Source organism: Muntiacus reevesi, chromosome 7 (assembly GCF_963930625.1).
Source record: "Muntiacus reevesi chromosome 7, mMunRee1.1, whole genome shotgun sequence".
Lineage (NCBI taxonomy): Eukaryota > Metazoa > Chordata > Mammalia > Artiodactyla > Cervidae > Muntiacus > Muntiacus reevesi.
This window is the reverse complement of record NC_089255.1, coordinates 83,332,446-83,355,916: the sequence shown is the minus strand read 5'-3', so window position 1 is coordinate 83,355,916 and position 23,471 is coordinate 83,332,446. Positions and strand designations below refer to the sequence as shown.

Sequence of the window (23,471 nt, the reverse complement as noted above, 5' to 3'; positions counted from 1 at the left end):
TGAGAGGTTAATACCAGCATGAATGACCCATCCCACTCCACCGCATCTGACACCAATCCTTCTCTCGTGCAGAGAATGACCCTAGAAGCGTCTAGAGCTGACAACCTAGAAAGCATCATGCAATGAGGCATGGAAAGTGGGAGATCACAGCAAGGTGATTTGGGGAGGGAAAGGATGGAGATGCCTAGAGGGAAAATTGAAGATACTTTGAGAAAACCCAGCTTCCCAAGTAGATGAACAAGCTGTGGGAAAGAGCCCTACGAGCAGTCTCCAGACCTTTAAGGGCTCCTAAGCCCAAGGACCAAAAAAATGACCCCAACCCCACAAAACTTTAGGTTTCAAGCCCTTGCCAGATTGGTTTCTTTTAAGACATTTATTTAGAAAAATAGCCCTGCCCTACCCTCCTCCCTCTGGGTCACCGAACTTGGGCGTCATGCTTAACCTAGCTCTGAGTCAGGCATCCCACCCAGTTGAAGGTCCAGGCCACCCAGCCCCCGGCGGCGGGCGACCACGCTGCGGGTGGCCGCACACACTTCCAGCTGCCTCGCGTTCCCGTCCCCGGGTTCTCGATCCTGGGGTCCGGCCTCAGCCTCCGGCTTTCTGGGTGGAGAGAGGGCGCTGAGGGAGGAGGGCTGCCTGGCTACAGTCTGTGCGCCCCTCCCGAGGCCCCGGGAGCAGCTGGAGATGGAGGCTCTATTCTCTGCTCGCCCTCCTTTCGGGGGAGCTCAGGGCTGGAAGCGCGGGGAGCTGACGTGAGGCTGGTGGAAGGGGTGGGGGCTGTACACCACCTCGGGGGGCGAGGGCGTGCTGGGGACCAGCACGGAGCACAGGGGCTCGTGGCTGCTAAGCACCGACGTGAAGTACTTCATCTCTTCTGTGAGTTGCTTGATCTCCTTCCGCAGAGCCGCGTTCTGCTTCTCCAAGTCTTCACTCTCCTGTGAGCGGAAAGGATGGACATTCAGGTTACTCTCAGGGCGCAGGGGAAGATTGGGGGGCGTGGAGGAGGCAGTGGGAGTTCCACATTAGTTTTCGACTAGCATGACCAGGCAGGGCATCGGTGACTTTTTCTGCACATTCGAGTGTGTGCACGCGTGCGTGTGTATTTGTACGTGTCGTGTGTGTGGGTGGGTGCGGTGCTGTGTGCTGTGCTCAGTCGCGCCCGACTCTTGGCGACCCTTGGACTGCAGCCCGCCAAGCTCCTCTGTCCATGGAGATTCTCCAGGCGGGAATACTGGAGTGGGTTACCATGCCCTGCTCCAGGGGATCTTCCCAACCCAGGCATCGAACCCAGGTCTCCCGCGTTGCAGGCAGATTCTTTACTATCTGGGCCACCAGGGAAGCCCGTGCATCTGCATAAACAAATGTATATTTGTACATGTATATGCATAGCTGCTTAGATCAAACCATATGAAATTGCTGATATTTATCTTGACCTAGAAAAATGGCAGTTGCATCCGGTCCCAACTAACAGATATGTGTGTGTGTGAAGGCATGTGTGAATTGCATGAGTGTGCTCCTTTGCATGCAGGTACATGCATAGGTCTCCATAAGTGTATATGAGAGTTGAGAGTGGCAAGTGCATGTCCAGGCCAGTGCATGTCCAGGCCAGTGCATGACCAGCCAGAGCTGGAAAAATAGAAAAGAGTTTGTGAGACTGACTTATACTAATTTCACTCTTTTCTGCTCTGTTACACTGTTGTGTTCGCCTAACATTCCCAGCATTTGCATTTAGTCTTATGAATGGAGTCCTTGGTTAACTGTCTACTTCACCCAAATTCTAGAACACTTAGGGTCTTCTAAATGATAAATGGTGAAACTCCGGCAGAATGCTGTCTCCCAGCAGCTTGTCCTGTAGAACTCTGGGTGTGGCCCAGCACCTGTGCTTCCTTTTTTCTTTCCAGAAACACCTTTACCCCTTGCTTCAGGGAACCATCAGATACATGCTAATCAGAAAAACTCAGGACATCCCTGGTGGTCCAGTGGTTAAGAATCCGCCTTCCAATACAGGGGATGTAAATTCAATCCCTGGTTGGAAAACTAAGATGCTGCAGAATCCCTAAGTCTGCATGCCACAACCAGAGAAGCCTGTGCACTGCAACTAGAGAGAAGCCCACATGTGCTGAAATAATGACTCAGTGCAGACAAAGAAATTTTAAAAAGAAAGAAAGACTCAGGGTAAAGAGGGATGATTACCAATCACATCATTAATTAATCAACAATTACACCCTGGTAATTAGCATTTGGCTCCCCAGGTGGCTCAGAGGTTAAAGCGTCTGCCTCCAATGTGGAAGACCCGGGTTCAATCCCTGGGTCAGGAAGATCCCCTGGAGAAAGAAATGGCAATCCACTCCAGTATTCTTGCCTGGAGAATCCCATGGATGGAGGAGCCTAGTAGGCTACAGTCCACCGGGGCGCAAAGAGTTGGACACGACTGACTGACTTCACTTTCAGCTAGCATATACTGGAAAACAATCCCACCTTCAGAAAACCAGGGGAATTGCATTTCCAATGTGATTTTAATGTTCACATTCCTTGACTCAGATAGACCATCTTTGCTAATCATTGGTACCCACAGAGGTAGGAAAAATGGCACTGGAGATGCAAATAAATTACATTTCTGTTCAAAAAGTGACCTAATATTTGGACTCCAGGTCTTATTTTTCCTGTTCTGTTTCGCTTAGGTTAGTGTTTTCCAAGCTTGCCATGGCATTAGAACTAATCTGAGGGCCTGGTAAAAATATAGTTCCAGGCACTTCCTGAAATCTAGAGGTTTGAACTCAGTGAGTTTGGGATTTGGGATTTGAATTCTGGGAATCTGAATTTTTAACAAGTGCCCCAGATTATTCTAATCACCAGACAAGTTTGAAAACAATAGCTAGTAATGTTAAATGTGGTAATAAATGTGTTCTAACTATCCAAGCACTTAAGTGCCTGGCTTGGAGTATGAACTCAAGTGCTTGTTGACTGGCCACCTGATGACATCGACTGATGGATCAGAAGTTGACTCAGAATTACAGTAGGCAGTGAGCAGATGTATGATAACTTGACATTTAAAATTTGCTTTAGAAAACCAGCTTCAGGTTAATGAGAGAGTTAGTTACACTGCCGACTGCCCTCACCCCTGTAAATGGGAGTTCTTTTGAAGTGGTAAGGAGAACGTGGCCTTATCCAACAAGGCAGCTTCCGTCGGTTTGTACAGGACAGACGCTCGCGTGCTCAACCTCAGCCCGGCATTTCCTGTGTGTGGCCGGGGGCTAGAAAATATGTCCAGGTCGATACAAAGGAAAACCCTATCTCTAAAACAGGGTGGGGAGTTGGGATGCAAAGAGCCACGATGGTAGAGACAGGGGCACTGGCTGCTGCTTCTGCAAGGTGTGACCAGCTCATTCATCTCACCATTCTGTTGTTTCCGGGCACATCCCAGAGAGAGGGCATCCCCTCTCTTTACCAAAAGGTAAGATAAAGCAACACATGAGACTGGGGGGTGTTGGCAAGACGGGAACTGGGGGCCGGGAGTCCTGGCCCCTTCCTCTAGCCCTTTTCCTCGCCCCCTCTGAGAGTTTCCACTGGTGACAACATTTACTGTAAGTTCTGTGCTCCGAAGAGCCTGGGCAAACCCCGAGGCAGAAGGGAGGGGCGGGGTAGGCGGGCCGCAGGGACCAACCGCTCTGACCTTCTCTCCGCCCGGAGACCGGCCGGCTTTCGGGAAGTGACAGCGGGCTCTTCCTCCCTAAGCCAGCCCTGCTGAGCTCCGGCTTTGTCCTCTCCCTCTGCCTGCCCGCTGGGAGATCCCAGAGCTCTGGGACAGCGTTCGAAACCACCATAGCCTCTAACTAGAAAACAACCAGCTGCGACAAGAAACTTGTCTTTACCTTGGGAAGCAAGACTGCTTCCTGCCAGGGCCCCAGAGAAACCAGCACTGCCAGCCCAGGGGCCCTGCAGCCAGCCAGACGTTTTGCAGAGGAAGAGCCTGACTTCCCTCGCAGAAGGAAGCGGCCGATCTAGGGCTCTCATCCCCGCCTGCCCCTGCCCGGCCCAGGTCCATTCTGACCCTCCCTGGGGCCCGGCATGCCCTGCGAAGGGTTCACACAGGGCCACCTGGCTTAGGGCCACCTGGGAGCAGCTCTCTACCCAGAGGTACCATGATCACAGCCCCCCTAACTTCCCCCTGAATTCCCAATAAGGCCTGGAAACTGAGAACTCAGAAGGGGAAAAGGAAAGTAACATTTAGAAAGTAAATTTTGGCTTCTAACCTGTGTGTCTTCTCTTAAGGTGGGGGTGGGGTAGCCTGCCCTTGGGCTTCCATGTAACCTGCTTTTTACTTTTTGGAATTCCTTTAGATCCTTCAAGCTCCTTGCAATAACCCTCTGAGGTGGCTATGTCAGGCCAGCCCTTATCGTTGTCCCATTTTACAGATGAGGCCAACTGAGACCCTGGAACAAACGTATTGTGCAAACCCCTCACTCCCATCACTAAAGGATTACAGGTTGGTGGCGGCAGCTGCTGAAACAAAGGGCTATAGACTCACCTAGAGACACTTATTTTCTAACTATCCCTTCCCCCACCCCATCCCCGACCCCCCACACCCATAAATTCGTTCTCTGTGAATCCGTTTCTGTTTTGTAAATAAGTTCATTCATATCATCAACATGTACACACTGCTGTATTTAAAATGGATAACCAACAAGGCCCTACCATATAGCACAAGGAACTCTCTCAGTGTGATGAGGCAGCCTGGATGGGAGGAGAGTCTGGGGGAGAATGGATCCATGTATACCTATGTCTGAGTCCCTCTGCTGCCCACCTGAAGCTATCAACTAGGCAATATTTATCAGCGCTAGTCCAGTGCAAAATAAAAAGTGAAAAAAAATAAAAAGACACATTTTCTCGGAGGCCCAGAAAGTCGGAGTGGGTGACTGATCCAAAGCCCCAGAACCAGTTAGATACAGAGCAGGGCTGGGTTCTCGGCTTCTCCATCTTCAGACCTGAGCTCCTTTTAGCCCACCCACTGCTTCTCTTGAGAGACTTGACGACTCAGGGTCTCTGGAGTCACTAAGATCACTAGCCTTCTAAGAGAAAACTGGGTCTTGGTTTGGTGATCCTTCAAGACAACACAAGAACCCTGAGTCGGTCACACTCTTCCAAACACAGAGCTAATCATCACCTCCTGCCCTGAGTTGGGATGGAGTCTAACGTGCAGCTACTCTGTGAGAGGGCTGACTTGGGGCCAGACCATCCCCAGACCACAGCTTGGTCTGGAATCCATGGCACCAGGGGCGGGGGGTAGGGGGGGCTCCATCAGGTGACAGTGGACAGGGGTCTTGGTCCTGGCTCTGGCTGGGTGACCCTTGGTGACATCCTTTTCCTCTCTGAGCCGCCGTTGCCTCACTTTAAACCAGGAAGACTGGGCCAACACAGCGATTCTCAACCTTGATCACACACTAGGATCAGTGGGATCCCTGGAAAGTTTTACTGATGCCTGATTCTGATCTAATCAGGCTGGGGTGCACCTGGGCATTGAGTTGTTAAGGGCTCCCCAGGGGGAGTCTAATGTGCAGTGAATGTTGAAAACCACAGGATTAGAAGTCCAAGCCCTCTCTAACTCTCAAATATTTTAGATTTTAAATTGACTACCTGTGTGTATTAGCCAACTAGAACCTCTAACTGTTTGGAAAGGGTAGTTGTGTGTTGGAAGCAGAGGTATGTAGACTCAATGTATATGAGATAGATAGTAGAAACCAAAAATTTAAAAGAGTAATCTCGTGTGAATTAATAATGACTAACATTTCTTGGGCGATACCATGTGCCAAGTACATTGCAGTTACCATTACATTTAATCTTTGCAACAACCCTATGTGGTAGATAATATTACTAGCCACCTTGTACAGAAGAGGAAAATCTAAGGTAGAGAGAAGTTAAGTAACTTGCTCAAGGTCACATAGCTTGTCAGTTGTAGCCCCAGTCCTTGAACTGAGACTGTCTGCCTTCAGAGTCCGTGCCCACCATCCTTTCCTGCCTTTGAGGTCTGTTTAAATCTTATGATATCTGGTAATTATCTCCTGTGAGGCCTCAACCTGGCTGACTTTCCTATTTCATCTTCCCTCTCTTCCCGCCTCATGCAAATTGAGATGCTAATGTTCACAATTCACCCTTACCTGTGAGGTTACTTGATGCCAGCCTTACCATGAACCACAGGCAGCTTGGGGGTGGCTAAGGAGGAGGCTTCTCGGGGGTGTGGGAACATTCTGGGAAATTCCCTAGTGGAGGGGCCAAGCAGGGGGTCACTGTAGAGCGCTTGAATGATGGGGAATCCCCAGGCAGGTCCCTTCCCCACAGGGAAGCCAGTTGGGACCAAGGCTGAGGACCAACTCTAACCCAAGGCTCTAGCAGGGACTCTCCAGGCCTTCTGAGCAGGGCTTGGAGCGTCTTCCTGCCAGTTCTAGTTTAGTGCCTTGACCTTCTCCTTGAGTTTTCTAATCACACTTTCCAGAAGGGTGAAAATAGTCCCTGTGTTTTTCTCCTCAACAGAACCTGCAGTTATTGGTAGGGTGACCTTTCAGCTCCCACCCACACTTCAATACGAGAGTACTGTGTGAAGCTCACACCCAGCTCTTGATTTAATCCCCAGCAGTCTGCAACCCACTCCCTCCCCGGCCCTCCCCAGGCAGGACTAGGCTGGAGCCCACCATTCCCCGAGAGGTCTGTGAACCGAGAGTAGGGCATGTCCCAAGCCATCGTGGGATCTGCTGTGTCTCCCACCAATCCTGGGAAGATCGCCCCCACTCCTGTTCCTCACCTGAGGAGGAGAGAAGAACCACCAAACCACAGGTCTTTGCACTGAATTCTGGAGAAATCTACACTTTCGAGCCTTAAAGCTGAAGGCCCAGGACTATCAGCAGCTGGTCATCCACTGATATTTAACCACACCAGCCACGCCCCTCAGGGCCCTGCCTGGGGCCCTTTCTTCTGTTCTTTGGCTTTCAGGACCATGACTTCATTGGCCTCATATATGAGAAACACTATAAGAGGGTTCACTCAACGTCTATCCCAAACTCCTTACCCCTGCTTTCCTCTAGAGAGGCTACGAAAAGAATTCCTCAATTACCCAGCTTCCCCTGCAGCTAGATAAGGACCATGTAACAGATTCTGACCAATGAGACATAAGCAGAAATACAGCAAGGGAGAGAATGAAGCTTCTCTTCTCTGGGGGGAAAAGGGAAAGCCTCACCAGACAAAGGCTACCCTCTCTGGACACAGATTGATGCCTGGAGATTCAGCAGCCATCTTGCAGCCTTGAGGATTAAAACCCCATCCTGAGAATGGCTGCCCAAGAGAGAGAAGGAGGTTGGTTCTTCGTTGACAGTCTTGTACTATCTCTGGTCTGTCTACTTCTGAACTTCTTATTTGAGAAAAATCTAAAATACAAATGGTGACTTGTTGATGCCTCTGTTGGATAGTTTTTCTATAACTCCTGACTGATACCTCAAGTTATAAAGGATATCACCCAGTTTTGAAAAACAAGCTAATAATTTCCATCAACATCAAGGTCTGAACTGTTTTCTTTGGTTTTGTTTTAAGCTGCAGGTCTTTGGGACAGAGTGTCTTGGTATATACCCGCAAAATTGCCCCAGATTCACTCCACACATTCTACCACATGCATCGGACAGGCTTCTAAATGTCATCACTCCCCGCTTCTCAGTCCTAGCTACACACTGCAGTTTCCTGGAAAGGTTTTGTCTTTTTTTTTTAATTTTTGATTCCTGGATTTTACCACTGAGAGGTTCCAATTTAATTGTTCCAGACTGGGTTCAGGCATGAAGATCAAAAAAGTACTTCCTAGGTGAGCTTAATGAACAACGATCTTGAGAAGTATGTTCACAGTAGATTCCTCTTGAAAATAATAAAACAATATAAATATATACAGTTTGATTTTGTTAAATTTATGGTATCATATATATTTATTAATCTTTTGCTTTACTAAATGTATTTATTGTGTAACATAGCATAAATAATATAAATATAAAGAACTTTTAAAGAAGGAAGACGACATTTCTAAATCAAAATTTTTTTCTAAAAGTAAATGGCTATTTAAAGCAAAGAGTCTTACAATTGGTGAAAATTTCAAGTGGCCCAGAATAGTTCACTCTCATAGAAAGGCAAGAGGTAGAGGACTTATCAGAATCTCATTAATGATAACTTCATTAAATTATTTGTCCTATGGATTGGTAAGCTCTATGAGGACAGGAGCTATCCTTGTCTTCACTGTTTTACGTCCTCAGTGAAGGACAAAACACTGTCTGGAGTGAAAGACAGAGTTTTGTCCTGGGACTGTGCCTGGCACACAGTGAAGTGGCCAGTAAAATCCTGTTTCTTGACTGCCAACTTGGAGTCTGTAATAATTTACCAAACTCTGAGACCTGCATTTGAAGAGTCTGCTAAATTTGTGATATCCATGAAATTTCCCAGGGAGTGTTTAACCAAGCATTTAAGTACTTTTATTGCTTCTACTTTTAACTCTAGAAGAGTTACAAATGAGTGTTTGGTGGTGGTTTAGTCGCTAAGTTACTTCTGACTCTTGTGACCCCATGGACTGTAGCCCACCTGACTCCTCTGTCCATTGGATTTCCCAGGCAAGAATGCTGGAGTGGGTTGCCATTTCCTTCTCCGGGGAATCTTTCCGACCCAGGGATCGAACTCGGGTATCCTGCATTACAAGCAGATTCTTTACCAATTGAGCCATCAGGGAAGCCCACAAATGAGTGTAAGAGATTCTTTTTTTTTTTAAAGACCTGCTTAGCAACACTTTTGTTCCCCAGACTGAAGCTGTGGAGTGGGAGAGCTGAATTATAGCACTGTCAGAACCCTGCATGCAGTTTCCCTGGCCTCAGCTTAACCTGTCCCAACCAAACGAAGCAAAGGAGACCTGACCAGCTGTAGCGAAAAACCCAGCCAGGGAAACAGTGTTCTTAAAGTTTGTATGAACAACTGGAAAGAAGGGCATACATTTTCATATATGATAATACTTCTGATATCTTCATGTGATGGACTTATAGGAAAATGCTGGCCTCTCTGCATTAAACAAATAAAATCTCTCCAATGCAAAACTGACAAATGCCCTATTGTTTCTTCTGACATTTGCTCTCGCGTTATTTCACAAACAGCCCAGTGAGGTGTAATTGCTTTACATTTTGTAGATCAGAATTTAGGTTCAGATGTATATGCCCTCTCCCTGTCCCCACTGGATTTGAATTCATTTTACTGAGGCCCCCACCCCCACCCCATCTGGTTCCTGCTCCCTGGGGCACAATGACCTTTTTTCCTGAGTTCCTCTTCTTGAGCTCACAGTCCTGGGCCCCACAAGGCATCTTTCTGACCCTTGACAGAGTTTGGCCTGAAGGCTCTGGAGACAGCACCCTCTCCTGGGATCTTCCCAGGCTCCTTCCCAAGACTCATATTTGATTTCAGATGTCAGGGCCTCAGAAGGACCTTCCTTGATCACCATTCCCAGCCTTGTCCTCAAGTCACTGTCAACATTGCACCATTTGGTTTCCTTTGAAGCCCTCCTCACTTTGTGTAATTAGTGAAATAGTAAATAACAATTGGTCAGTTGATTTTCCAGTGTGACTTCTGATTGAATGTAAGGTCCCTGAAATCAGAGACTTTGTCTTGTCCCTGCTGAACTCTCAGCACCTAAAAAAAAAAAAAAGCCCACAGGAGGCATTTCATATGTACTTGTACGAAAGAAAGAATCATTTCTGTCGAATGAGCTCTAGTACTAGGAATATGGCCTTTGCTTTTGTCATTTTCTGGACTACCGCACCCTCTTAGCAATAGGCATATTTTTGCGCCAGCTGAGTAACTGGAAAATATTTTAGTAACAGGGTCATCTCGTGCAGGAAATTGCCCTCTAGCACCAGGAATCTAGCTCCGTCTAGTTGGCTCTGAACTTAATATTTACTCGTGAATTTCCTAAGAGCCTTATGTCATCCTCCTTGGTTCCCCTCAATCTAGTGTGACCAGATGTTTACTGGGACACTCCCAGTTCATAGTATTGTCCCAGTTCGTGTAATTTTTAACTAGTGCCTCTTTTCACTCTCAAAAATGTCCCTGTTTGGAGGATAAATTATGAGATCTTCTACCAAAGCCTTTCTCCTAAATTCTAACTCAGGGATACCCTCACTGTTCTCATCCTCAGTTTCTACCAGAATTCACTCAGGGTCAATTTGATTATTTTCTTATGTTTTTTTTAATAAAAAACATATAATATAAATATATTAAAGATATTTTTTAAAAAGTATACCCACCCATGATTCTAGTCCTCTAAACACAACCCTTTTCATTTATACGTGTTGCCATCTTGTCCTTTTTAACAAATAATAGCAGCCAAAATGTCCAGCATTAGAAGGCCATGTAAGGCAAACAGTTGATCATCTGCTTGTTGTTACAACCATTAAAATAATTATTATGGTGATTTTTGTAAGTGTGACAAAATTATGACAGAAAAGAAAATACAAATTTGTATATATACTTAGAGTACACCTACAAAATCACCATAATTATTATTTTAATGGCTACATCAACAAACAGATGATCCACAGTTTACCTTATGTGGCTTTCTAATGCTAGACATTTTGGTTGCTGTTATAAATAATGGTGTAGTGAACATCTTCCAGTCCTTGGTTAGTATTTTTTATAAAAGGTTGTGTAAGATATACAGTGTCATCAGCCATGAATGTATATATTAATTATTACAACAACCTTGTTGGGATTTAGGTGTTGTAATTTTAGGTGATTTTTCTCTTTTTTTGGCCTTGCTGCATGGCACTGGGGATCTTAGCTCCCCAATCAGGGATCAAACCCATGCCCCCTGCAGTGAAAGCTCAGAATCCTAACCACTGGACTGCCAAGAAAGTCCCAGGTGTTGTAATTTTAAATAATTTATTTTGCTAACAAACGTTTGGGAAGTTTCTTCATTTCATTTTAATGTTACAAGTTATTGATTACTAAGAAGAAATACATTTCTATATATGTATTTCCTAGTATAGCATTCTCAATCAAGGACAATTTTGACCCCCCAGGGAACATTTGGGAAGATTCAGAAATATTTCTGATTTTCATAACCAGAGGGATGAGGTGGTGCTACTGGCATCTAAGTGGGTAAATTTTAGATTTTACAGTGCTGGAGACCAACCCCCTCCCACACACACACAACAAAGAATTGTCCAACTCAAAATGTCAATATTGCCGAGGCTGGGAAACCCATGGTGTGTATTGTTTTCACAATCAGAATAGAAAATTGGGTTATGTTCATTTCAGTAGGAAAAAATGTTACGTAAGCTTTCTGTTCATAGCCTTTGCCCACTTACCTATTGGCATCTTGAGGTTTTTCTTAAAAAGGCTGTTCTTTCTATACTATAAGTATTAAACCTGAATTTATTTAATTTGACAGAAATATTTCCCCTAATATGTCATTGTCCTCTTGATTTCGGATTACACCTTTAAGATCTTTTTTAAAATAAAGGAAATTTGACTTCCCTTGTGGTCGAGTGGCTAAGACTCTGAGCTCCCAATGCAGGCGACCCGGGTCCATTCCTTGGTCTGGGAACTAGATCCCTAAGACCTAGCACAGCCAAATAGATAAATAAAATAAAGGAACTTCTAAATTTAGCCCCTTTCAACCTGGGACTCTCTGCCTTTCTGGGCTCTTACTATATGCTTGGGCTCTGTTGCTGAACAGTGTCTGGACGGTTCACATGTCCTGGTTAATGGCCTACTTCTTAACTCACCCTTTGCAAAGGGCGTGGGAGGGCAACACCATCTGCAGGGCAAAGTCCTGCTCAGCAAAATGGCACAGAAACAAAAGCAAGTGGTGGGAAGGCAAGAGGTTTCGTTTCTTGGGTGTCCTGGAGGAAGACAGAGGTGTCCTCACCAGTAATACATACGGCAGGGTGGCCTGGAGCATCTCTGAGTTTCTTCTTAATTCTGCGATTCCATCAAGAAGGGGGCATGACCAATTATGGTTATTCCCTCTGTGAACTCCCGTATGGACCCATGCAGGGTCCCCTACAGGTGCTCCGCAGTCTGGAGGGGACTTGGGCCTGTGGAACCAATCTATGGAACCCCCCTAGGACTCGGGGGGCCTGACCGAGTCCTACAGAGGAAACTGAGAAAACCCCAGAGCAGCTTGGGGTTTGGTGAGACTCCCTCATCCTTTCCAAGAGAAAGTAGTCTGGTAGCCGCTGAAAACAGCTTCATGAAGACTTCAGCTGAGTAGGTGCCGCCAATTTCTGGCCTCGACAAGGAATCGCATTCAGACAGAAATTCCTTACAGTGCTAAATACACCTGCTGACCATAAACCACACTGACCCCTCATTAGTAGGACAAGCAGTTAGGGGTGGTGAATTCCTCGGTGTATTTTTCCTTTCCAAATGAGAATTGTCAAATTTTTATTCTGATTTTTAAAATGGTACACGTTTATTATAATAAAAAAGAATTACAGAAAAGTACTAGGAGTAAGGTGACTTATTCAAATCTCAACCACATAGAGGTAGCCACGGTTAGCATTTTGAAGACTATTCTTCCAGACACCTCTTTATGCATGCAAACATGCCCCCAAACCACAAATTTTACATCAAGAGGATTATACTCTGCATATTCTTTGCCACTTGCTTTGTCACTCAATGCCATGTCATTAACATCTTTCTGTGTTGATAAATATGGATCCACTTAGTCATTTTTAGTGCTAGCATAGAATTCTAGTGTATGAATGTGTCATAATATGCTTATCCCCATAGCTGGGCATATGTCCAATTTTAGAGTATTGATAAAGTGTATACTATTCACAAATAATGATGAATTGGTCATCTTTGTGCATCATTGTTTCTTCAAACTCCTGTAGGTGGAATTGCTCCACCAAAGAGCAGGATGTTAATATTTACTGCTACTCAGCTTCTTTAAAAATGGTTTCAATGGCTTTGATATAATGCTTACTTTCTCAGCTAAGCCTAATGGTGGAGGAGGAAAAGTGTCAACTTTGGAGGATACTGCTTAAAGAACAAAATGAAAAAATTCAGGAAGGGGTTCAAAGAGGATCAGTTTTCACAAGAATCCAAAGGAAGAGGCTGTGTTGCCTAGTGGTTAAAAAGATGGGTTCTGAAGTCAGACAGACCTAGTTACAAAATGTGTGACCTTGGACAAGTTACTTAACCTAATACAGCAATGACAAAATAAGGTTTTTGTGCAGATTAAGTGAGATAACTGCAGGTAGAGAACATAATGCACAGTGCCTGGTATATAGTTGTGTGTTCAATTAATATGTTTTCAATAAAAAGAAGTTCAGAGCAGTAGAGGCACAAGAGAAATGTCTTTTCCCTGGGTAGTTCACTGATTTTACACTGAACTTCTTTAGGCTGGAACTAGCAAGAACATTCTTTCTGTGGTTTTCATTTTACTTTATTTTTTTTAACCTATGACTTCTCCATACCAATAAAACTTATGGTATAATCTCCTAGAGGGTGAAAAAAATTTATAGAATATGAAAAAGAACCATATACAGCCTTCTTGCCCAGGCCCTACCAGAAGACCAAGAACACTCTCCTAAGGCGGCCTGGGAAGCGAGCACCTTTGCTGAGCTTTGCTTCTTCCATTACTCAATTTTCCTCCAGTTATAAAAACTTTATTTCTCACAGCATCAGCTTAATTTCAGACATAATTTACCCTCCTGATATTTGCTATATACGACATTAAAGATCTACCCTGAACCTGTAAATCTTTCTCTCTTTTTTTTAAACTAGTATGAGATCTTTCACACTAGAGGCAGTCCCAGGGAAACACACATCCCTCCTCCAGTCTAAGTATCTGAAGTTCCAGCTTCCAGATCTGACCCTGTAACTCTGCTTTGCTTCCAGTTCCATCCTCAAGGCCAGATATGACTTGTCAACATCATAGCTCTGGGCTAATATTACTGCCTCTCCATCACCTCCTCTACTTCTAGCTTTTTCATGAACACAGCGTCTCAACTGATCTCAATTCTCTTTCCCACTGACCTGGGACACAGACTCAAAATCCTTCCTGCTACAAGGCACCAGAGTATCCTACAATTACCAAGATAATCACACAAATGAAACTAATTCTCTGTCCCTTACAGTGGCTTGTTTAGTGCTAGAGACCATAAGGTTACTCATTAGAAATCCCAATTGACTGTTGTCCCAAAGGACTGAGATATTTATGCACGATATTCAAGGGATAAAACATCACAGTGGAAGACTATTCAATGTTTGAGATCAATTTAGAAAAGAAATCATTCTAATGCACATGTAATAATGATCTATATTTGGAATTTAATATCTATATTATATAAATAAAAGCACATAATAAAAACATCCAAACTATATAAAAAGGTACAAAAAGTATCTCTCTTCTGCTTTAGACCTTTTGTCCTACTTTCAGAAACATATATCGTTAGCAATTTTGGGGGAAAACCTACTTGAAAATTTTTAAGATTATATGCATATGCACATATATGTTTTTATTTTTGTTAAAAATATGCATGGAAGAAAACTATACTCCAGACTCATACTTATTCACTTAAGAGTATAGAAGCTTGATAATCTTTTCAGAGTAGCACATTCAGATTTAACTTGTTATTTTAATACATTTGTGGTATTCCACTGAATAAACCAACTCTAGTTTATTGAATGATTCTCTTACTGATGACTATTTAGCTTATTTCCAGTCTTTGCTATGACAAGCAATGCAGCGAGGATTATATCTACGTGTACATAATTGTGTAATCTGTGAATACGTTTGTAAACAGATTCCTAGATGTAAAATCGCCAAGTTACTGTGTATGCACACTAGTAACTTTGGACATGGTCAAATTTCTCCCTAATGGAGTTGCACCGACTTATACTTCCAGTAGTAGTATGGGGTGGTACCTGCTTGACCATCATCTTGGCAACATGGTCTTTTAGCAACATTTTCTGTCTGTGTCAGCCTGGCAGAGAATGTAACTGTTGCTTTAACTGTCATTCTCCTAACTGAGGTCTAGCAGCTTTTCTGTATTTATTTGCCATTTATTTTTCTCTTTCTATAAATTGCCTATTCTTATTATCACTCATTTTTTCTTTTGTTTGTAGATCATTTTCTTATTCATAAGGGCTCTCATATATTCAGCAAATATGCCCTTTTTTGGTCATATGCGTTGCAGGTATTTTTCCCAGTCTTCACTTGCTTTTGATTTTACTTATTAGGTTCTTTGAACTGTATAGACATTTTCACTTATGTATAAAATACACTTTTTATTGATAAATGTGTATCAATCTTTCCCTTATGGCTTCAGGGTTTTTCATTTTATCTGGAAGACTTCATTCCAAGATAAATATTTTTAATGCTAATTTTTCAAATTTCTTTAATTTTTTCTATATTTAATCTATACGTATTGTAAAAAAAGTGAAGACTCTAGCTGTTTTTTTTTTCAAATGACTAACCAGTTTCCCCAACACAATTTATTGAGTACTTCATCTTTCTCTTGTTTGAAATGCCATCTTAGACATTTTGCATTTTTACTTGTGTCTTAGGAACTAACACACATTTGAGTCTATTTATATTTGAGTCTATTTGTATTTGAGTCTATTTATATTTGAGTCTATTTGTATTTGGGTCTATTTGTATTTGGGTCTCAAATTTGAGTTTGTTTGGAGGTCTACTTCTATGTTCTATTCTGTCCAATATTCTATCTTTTCCACATTGTTTTGATTTTTATATTTATAATTCACTTTAATATCTTATTAAGCTAATTTCCTATAATTACCCTCCTTTTTTTAGAATTTTCTTAGAAATTCTCATATGGTTATTTTTCACAAGGTATTTAGAATATCTAATTTAATTTCCTCCAATACCCAGAAAATCCTATTTTACTGAGATCACATTAAATTAGATAAATTTCTAAATTAACTTAAGGAGAATTGCTATCTTTACATAAGACATAATTTTTTCAATTATTTGAAATTTTAAAAATCATCTAGAATAATTTTGAAGCTTAAAACAACTAAACCCTGTATTTTTTTGTTAAATTTATTCCTTCTTTCCATTTGCTGTTCTTGGTATTATAAACAGACTCTTTCTTCCTATTAAATTTTTTTAATCTAGTTTGCATAAGAAAAGTTATTACTTTTTGTGTTAACTTTGAAAGCTGACTGGGTTCTTATTATTTTTAATAGTTTTTAGCTGATTATCTTGGATTCACTTATTAGTGACTAATACCTTTTGAAAATGAATGGCTCAAGATCTGACTTTCTCCTTTTTAATCAATTCCTTCACTCTGCCTAACGGACTCTACACTTGACCGCGGGAGAAAAGTAACAGTGTGTTGAGTGCTGGGTGAGACACCAACCAAGTGAGAATTAAAACAGAATGTGGGGGAATTCCTTGGTGGTCCAGGGGTTAGAACTCTGAGCTTCCACTGCAGGGGACACAGGTTCAACTCTTCGTCAGGGAACTGGAATCCCTCATGCCACAAGGTGCGGCAAAAATAAACAAAAAGACAGCATGTGGACAGTGTTGCTATTACGATTATGAAAAGGAGCCCCTCCTAATTTGGTTTATGTGAGTGGTAGTCAAGGCCAGAGATGTTATCACATTGGCATGAGGTTAAACCGCTTGTTGAAAGCACCAGCTTCCCTACCCTGCTATTTTAAAAGCAATCTACACACAGTGTTGATGCAAACCACGTATAGGATAGATACTGAAAATGCTACATAATAGGTATTCCACGCTCTCACTGGAGAAACAGAATAATTTTTTTGCTATTTTAAGAGAAATAATAGTGACAAAGTTGAAACCAAGAAATCAATCGTTACCCCAGCATGTAAGAGGCTAGCATACTAATACAAATATAGTCCTTATTTAGGACCACAGTACTTTCTAAACCCTGGTCTTTTACATCTTGTTAAGTGAGTCCTATGGCTGTGTCTTCAGGCCAGAGAATGGTTCCAGAGCCTCAATGCTTGTGGAGACAAGCGTGGAAAGGAATCAAGGGCAAACCAAGCACCCAAACCTAAGAATACTTGTGGTAAATAGAAGGTTTTCTACCTGAATCACAAACATGATTAACAGGATAATGGATGCAGAAGATGGGTGATTATTGTCTGAGAGGAAACGAACATTTCAGATCACAGTCAAGCTCTCTGTTTGATGGTGGCAGATTTGTATGTTGCTGTCAAATTTCAGATCACAGCCAAACCCTCTGCTTGATGGTGGCAGATTTATATGTTGCTACCAAAAGCTTCTACCCAAAGTCAAGAAATATAAGTCACATTGGTTGCAACACTCAGGCTTGCTGTATAAACTCTGAGGAGTCCTACTCACTGGTCAAAAAGTGAAGGTGAGTGCCACGGTGCTCAGAGAAAGGAGTGGGAAGGAGTCTGTGTCCAGGTATGGCAAAGATGAGAGCATTCTAGAGACTGAGGCCAAGGGTTTGAGTGTGGACGTGGTGACCCCCAAACCCCAGAGAGTATCCTGGTATGGTCTTGACTAGTATAATCAGATGGACTACATCTTCTGGCTCAAACTCTCTTCTTGCAAAGAGAGACAGCAGAGTCAGTGTTGAAAATCTTGCCATAGCAAGGAAGCATGCATGTCACCCTCAGTGATATGTCCCCAACGAGTTTAAGAAAGACCAGGAGGTTGAGCTCCCTAGCAGGGGCTCTCCATTGCTAGGAGTGACAGGCATACTTTAGGGACCATGTCCAGAGGGTGTTGGAGAGAGTCTTGAGCATCAAAAGTGTGTCTGAACTTTCCAGCCTTTAAGAAATCTTTCACCCCTGACTGAGATCCTGTGATTTATATATAAATATAAATTCAGATGCATAAAACCTTAGTTGTAATCATCTTATTTCTTATAATGAAACTATCACTAATATTACTCTTATTATACTTAAAATTTTTGAATATTTATGATATGCCTAGGAGGACTGAGCTTGAGCTGTTTATATGCACTCTATCTATGGGGTAGTCATTGTCCTATTTTCCTGATAAGGGAACTGCAACTAAGCAGATTTCCAGTTTCAGAACATTGTCTACTTATACCAAAAAGTAGACTTTATCCTTACTAATTTATTTGTTCATTTGCTTGTTCTAAAGAATATTGAATAAGAATCAGATGCTGATGGAGGCAAAGTTAGCATTCATATATTTTTCAAGCCTAAAATAGTAAATTTGAGGGTCGTGAGCCCCTAAGCCATGGTGAAATCACGGAGAACATATAAGCAGCAGGTCCACCACCAGTTTAACATTTAGACTACTGATCACAATTACCAAAGAGAACAGACTTAGTGGTCATTCATTCTCTCTTTTGAATCAACAGATATTCATGAGTATAAAATTATGTTAGTATGCATTGGAAAACATGTTGAATACATTTCAAATAAAACACAAGCAAACAGTCAGAGGTCTTCACATTGCCTGCTCTCTGCTTCCTTACAAAGTTAAAAATGATATCTTTTTACCTAAAACTGCATCTTACTTTTCCTTGATGGGATTAATACAGTTTTTCTCTAACTGGCCAGTTACGAAGCTAATCTTTCAAATAAACATAAGCATATTCACTTTTGGTGCCAATTCCCCTTTTTATCACTGGAGTGAATTCCTGGGATGCTAGGGGTCTGGGAATGGTTCGGGGTCAGGGGGAGGGTGGGGTAGGATGAGAAAGGACGGTGTTGCTAGAGGAAGGGCTGAAGGGATAGAAGAGAAAGGAGCTAGTGAAATAAGAGTTGATTGAAAAGGGAGCAAATTAAAGGGCAGGGTGAAGAGAGGCGAGGTGTAAGGTGAGGGAGGTGAGGAGAAGACTCTTCTGTAAGAAGCACACAGCCAAGATTTGTAAACACTGACCAGGATCTTGCGCTACTGGAGGAAATGCAGTTCTGATCACCCAAAACCCCTGCTCAAGCCAGGGGTCAGGGCTTCCCTAGAAAGTGCAAGGCTGGAGGCAACTCAACCAGGATGATGACTGCCAGATACGTGCACTTGCAACTGTATCATTCACAGACCTCTTGGCATATCACCAAAATAGAGATTTTGAAATCAAACCTTAATAATGTCGAGAAAAGAAGTTGTGGGGTGCAGCACCCTGTCGACCTCGTTGTCCCAAATGCAGGGCCCAAAGTGGCCACTCTGCTGGCCTCCCAGGGGATGGGACTATATGTGTTCCTAGCACTGTGAGATGACAGGCTTCCCCAAAGCACATAACACCTTCTGAATTGCTCTCAAAGGCAGTCGTGATTTCTGCTATCTGGGTTCACGTGGGATGGAGCTCTCTGAGGTTATCCCATCTCTTAGCAGGTGGGTCTGCGTTCCACCAGCCTCTGGGCTGCCCACACTCAGCTTTCCTGCACATGCCATCCTGGGGCTCATTTCTCTTTCAGCCTCCTGGCCCATTTCCTGCGACAGAATCTTCTCCACGCACCCACCCCACCTGTATCCCTCACCCCTCCACTGACACCCCCACATACACATCTCCACACAGGCAGACTCAAGACTCTGTCTGGGTGTCCACAGGTTGGTGGGGAGCAAAGCCTACAGTCTGAGAGGATGAAGAGAGGACTCAACACTCACCAGGTGGAGGGTGTCGGCTTTCTGTGTCTGCCTCTGCCGGCTCTTCTGGGCGGCGATGCGATTTTTCTCCCTTCTCTGAACCTTTCTCACATCATCAGATGAGTCCTGGGGAGCAGAGATGAGGAGAATTAGGGGAGTCTACTCCTCTCTTCTGAACTGAAGCCGCCTCTCATGGTGTTTGTCATGAGAAATGTCCACTCTTCCATTTCTTCATTGTTATTTGCCCGTCCACGCCCTAGTGACCAAAAGGCTGAACCCCAAAGGCAACTCTTCCCCACACTCTGTTACACTTGCTTGTGTCTCTGTAGCTTTGGCCAGAAGATACAGGAAGAGGGCAAAAGAGCTTGAGGCCTCAGGAGAGCTGTATTTGGAAAAAGATGGTTAAGGCGATGAAGTGTGTTTCATCACCTCTCTTGTTCAGGGCTGTTCCACCCTAACCCTGTCACTTCTGGCCTAGAACCTTTTTGCTATTTTTTTTTTTTTTTCTAAAATGTTGTTGAGCACTCACTATGTGCTTGCTTCTGTGCAAGTGTTTTTCCCTGAGGTGCTCTTGTTTAACCCCCCGATTTGAAGAAGTTGATATGAGTATTTGCATCTTACATGGGGGAACAAAGGCCTCAAAGAGCTTGCCCAGGAGCTCACAGTACTCTGGAAAGTTGCATCCTCCAGTGCTGAGTCTGATGCCTCTCCAAGCCACTCCCTCACCCACTACCAACTACTTCTTCCCTGGTGTGACCCCTTGGGGCTTCTGTTGCCCCCGCCCCAGACTGAGGTCCCCATTCCAGATCTGCCTCTTTGTCCCCTGCATTCCCTTCTTTATGTTCCGTGACCCTGACATCCCCCAGGGTGCCCTGAGCACAAGGCCTAGTTCAAAGTGGAGACCAGGAACAGTTTTAATGATGGAGATAACCTGGCCCTGGCAGGTCGGAGCCAGGTCCTTAGGAGGACCCGGGGACCTTGGGTGTCATCTGAGTGCCTCCCACAGATGGGCGTGTGCTCCACTTGAGCAGAGAGGTTAGCTCTGGCTTTGCCCAGACGCTACAGGCTAAGTGTAGAAGTTGGACCGAAACCCTCCTGCACCCCCAGCTCTGCCCCGTCTCACATCCCTGCAGGCTAGAGGGACACGGTTCCCAGGACTAGAGTCTGGCTGCCCAAGCATACGTCTCACCAATGGCCTGGTACTTCCAGGCCATTGCAGTCAGAGGGCAGTGGGTTAGATAGGAAGGAAGTGCTCTTCCTCTCAGGGGGTTGGGGAGCTGGGTTACCATGAAAGCCATGAGTAATTTCCTTCCTAAGAAGAGCCCAGGCTTCCAGGTGGTCTGAACGGCTCAGATACGGTCTCGAGCGGAGGACTGGGTTGTTTCTCCTCTAGAGGTCTCCACTAGGACTCCTTCCTACCTGCCTCTCTTCTGCCAGGTATTGATGACAGAAGCTGTAGTATATGTTTGTATACTTTTATTCGGGCTGCAGCATTTTGAAGGCCCTCTCAGACATCTGTACCAGGGAAAGAAGGCAGTTTTTAAACCCTAGATTTGCAGAAGACATTGTCCTGCACGGTTGTATTGGATGAGCAGGGAGAGACTTTCTGTGGAGATGGCTGTCAAGGAATGTGATGAGGAGAAAGCCCTGGGAGATGGGAAGCAGCCAGGATGCTCGTGGTGTTTTGGTTTCTTTCTTTCTTTCTTTCTTTCTTTTCTTTTGGCAATCCTCAAGCTGAAAACTTTTGAGTTGGAAGTCAGAATCTTAGACACCCAGAATCTCCACCCTCCTCTCTCTAGTTTCCCCAGAGCTGAGCTACAAGGGAATAATTTCAAGTGCCCAGAACCATCTCCTGATCCATTTCCTTCCTCCTTCAGCTCTCCTAACCCCCTCCTGTGCCAGCAACAGGTTTCGTGCTGGGAGGTAAGATAGATCCTTCCGAGCTGGCCTGGGGTCCTCCTCCTTCTAACTTGCCTCCCCCGACCCCATCCCTTTCCTCGCCTCTTCTGCCGGCTGTCTCCTGGGCAACCATCTAGCTTTCCGGGTGTGCGTGCCCTCAGCCCGCACCAACGCTCCTCCCCACTCACTCTGCTACCGCCTTGGAGAGAGATAGACGCTCTCTTCTGAGAGACCAGAGTTCTTTGGTGCCCATTCCCCTCTCGGCTTCCTAGAAAGCTTCCTGGGATGGGACCCCAGGTGAGGTGAAGGCGATGGGTACCATCAGGGGACGCGGAGAGCATCCTCTGGCAGGAGGGGCGGAAGGATGAGGGTCTCCGCCCGAGATGCACAGCTTCCCTGCAGCCCTTGAGTCTAACAGGATGCCCCGGCCACCAGCCATCTCCTGGCCCCTCAGCGTCCCCGGGCAGAGGCCCAGGAAGCCTGGCCCTCTCCCCTCTGCCCCGGAGAATCAGGAGGGAAGAGGAGGGAAAGGCAGGACCCTACCTGTTTGCTGGGGGGTGGAGAGCGGCTGAAGCTGGAGTCGCTGCTGTCGGAGCTGTGAGGCATGGCCGCGGTCTTCCGGGCTCTCCGCGCAGCCCCAGGCGCCTCGGGGCTCTGCTGTCACCAGCCGGCCTCCCTTCCTGACTGCTCCCCCCGGGCCAGCAGCCCACCCCCCTCCGCAGGGCCCTCCTCTGCCCGCCTTGCCGCTGCCTCTGACCCCGGCGTCCTCCTCGCTCTGGGGTGCAGAGGCTCTGCTCCCCACAGGGACATGTCGCTTGCCTTGGGGCTCGCGCCCTCTCTCACTCTTGTGGTTTCTGGTAACTCGCGCTGGAAGTCACATGGGCGGAAACTTAAGTTAGAAGTTAAATTGAGAGAAAATACATATCTGGGAAAAGACCCACTGAATTATGTGAAAGAAAGAAAAGATAGAAAAAAAAAAAAAAAGATACACAAAACCCCAGATACCTTCCGACAGTTTGAAAGGCAGAACAGCTCACTTCAATTGATGAAGATAAAAAGAGAAAAACAGCCCAGGGAGGGAAAAACCCCAGCCAGAATTAGCAAGTCCGTCTTCTGTCAACATGGGCAGAGAGGACAGCAAGGGAAGAGTTTCCATTGTCACCCGACTTGAATTTTAAACCGAAAGGAAAGCAACGGGCTGGGATTTCTTTCTGGTTTTTCTCCAAAGTGGCTGCCTGTCCTGTCTTGTGGGGTGGGGGTGGGGTGGGGGGCTTCTCTCTCTCTCTGTCCTGCCTTGGGGTGGGCCGGGGGTGAAGGGACCCAAGGGCTCAGACCTTTCCAGACAGACCGAAGGGGCGATGGTAGGTCTGAAAGCCACAGGGGCTAGCCTGGAGTCGATGTTCTAAGCATTTATTCATTGCCTATGCCTCTTGGCAGGTGCTCTATCTAGAGAAAAGATGCCTCCTGTATTGAAGGTCTTTCAGGGGATCAGGGTCAGCCTGGAATCTTAATGATTCATGAAGGTCCCAAGGTCAGAGCCCAGAGTGGAGGAACAGTTGAACTCACACATGGACACAGAAATGAGCGCTGTACTTGGGAGTCGAAATCATCAGGATTTGAAATCTCCCTCTATCCCTTAGTATGTCTGTGGCCTTGGATAGCTCACTTATTTTTCTGTAAATGAAGGATGATAAAATCTTCTCTGCCTACCTCTCAGGGCTGTTTCGAGAAGCAAATAAAAGTGGATTACAAAGCCCCAGCAGACTGTAAACTATGCCATAAAGACAATTGTTAGATGTAGTGCCACTTGTCCTGTTACATGCATGTTTGATAAGTTCTCAATAAGCAATCCCCCACACACCTAGGCATTTGGGCTTTCAAAAAATGCCTTGTCTTATTCCCCGTATGGCTCCAAGCTAAATATTTGCCTTGCTTAGCCCTCACTGAAAGGAAGTATGGCCCTGAGGGATGTTGTGTCCAC

At 44.8% G+C, this 23,471-nt stretch overlaps 1 protein-coding gene across 1 annotated transcript; it reads right to left on the bottom strand.

The window, feature by feature from the left end:
* Window positions 1-364: 364 nt before the first annotated feature.
* Window positions 365-22,339, bottom strand: BATF (basic leucine zipper ATF-like transcription factor). The gene is made up of 3 exons (XM_065941326.1): window positions 22,034-22,339; window positions 19,613-19,717; window positions 365-935 (listed from the first exon to the last, which is right to left on the bottom strand). The coding sequence occupies exons 1-3, from the start codon at window positions 22,094-22,096 to the stop codon at window positions 726-728; spliced, it is 378 nt and encodes a 125-aa protein (XP_065797398.1). The 5' UTR covers window positions 22,097-22,339; the 3' UTR covers window positions 365-725.
* Window positions 22,340-23,471: the final 1,132 nt, after the last annotated feature.

Bases quoted from the DNA above. Each gene is read 5' to 3' on its own strand.
- BATF (XM_065941326.1), bottom strand. From the start codon at position 22,096: ATGCCTCACAGCTCCGACAGCAGCGACTCCAGCTTCAGCCGCTCTCCA. The intron at 19,718-22,033 runs GTAGGGTCCTGC...TCTGCTCCCCAG, and splicing joins CTCCACCCCCCAGCAAACAG to GACTCATCTGATGATGTGAG. The intron at 936-19,612 runs GTGAGTGTTGAG...TTCCGCTCACAG, and splicing joins AAGCCGACACCCTCCACCTG to GAGAGTGAAGACTTGGAGAA.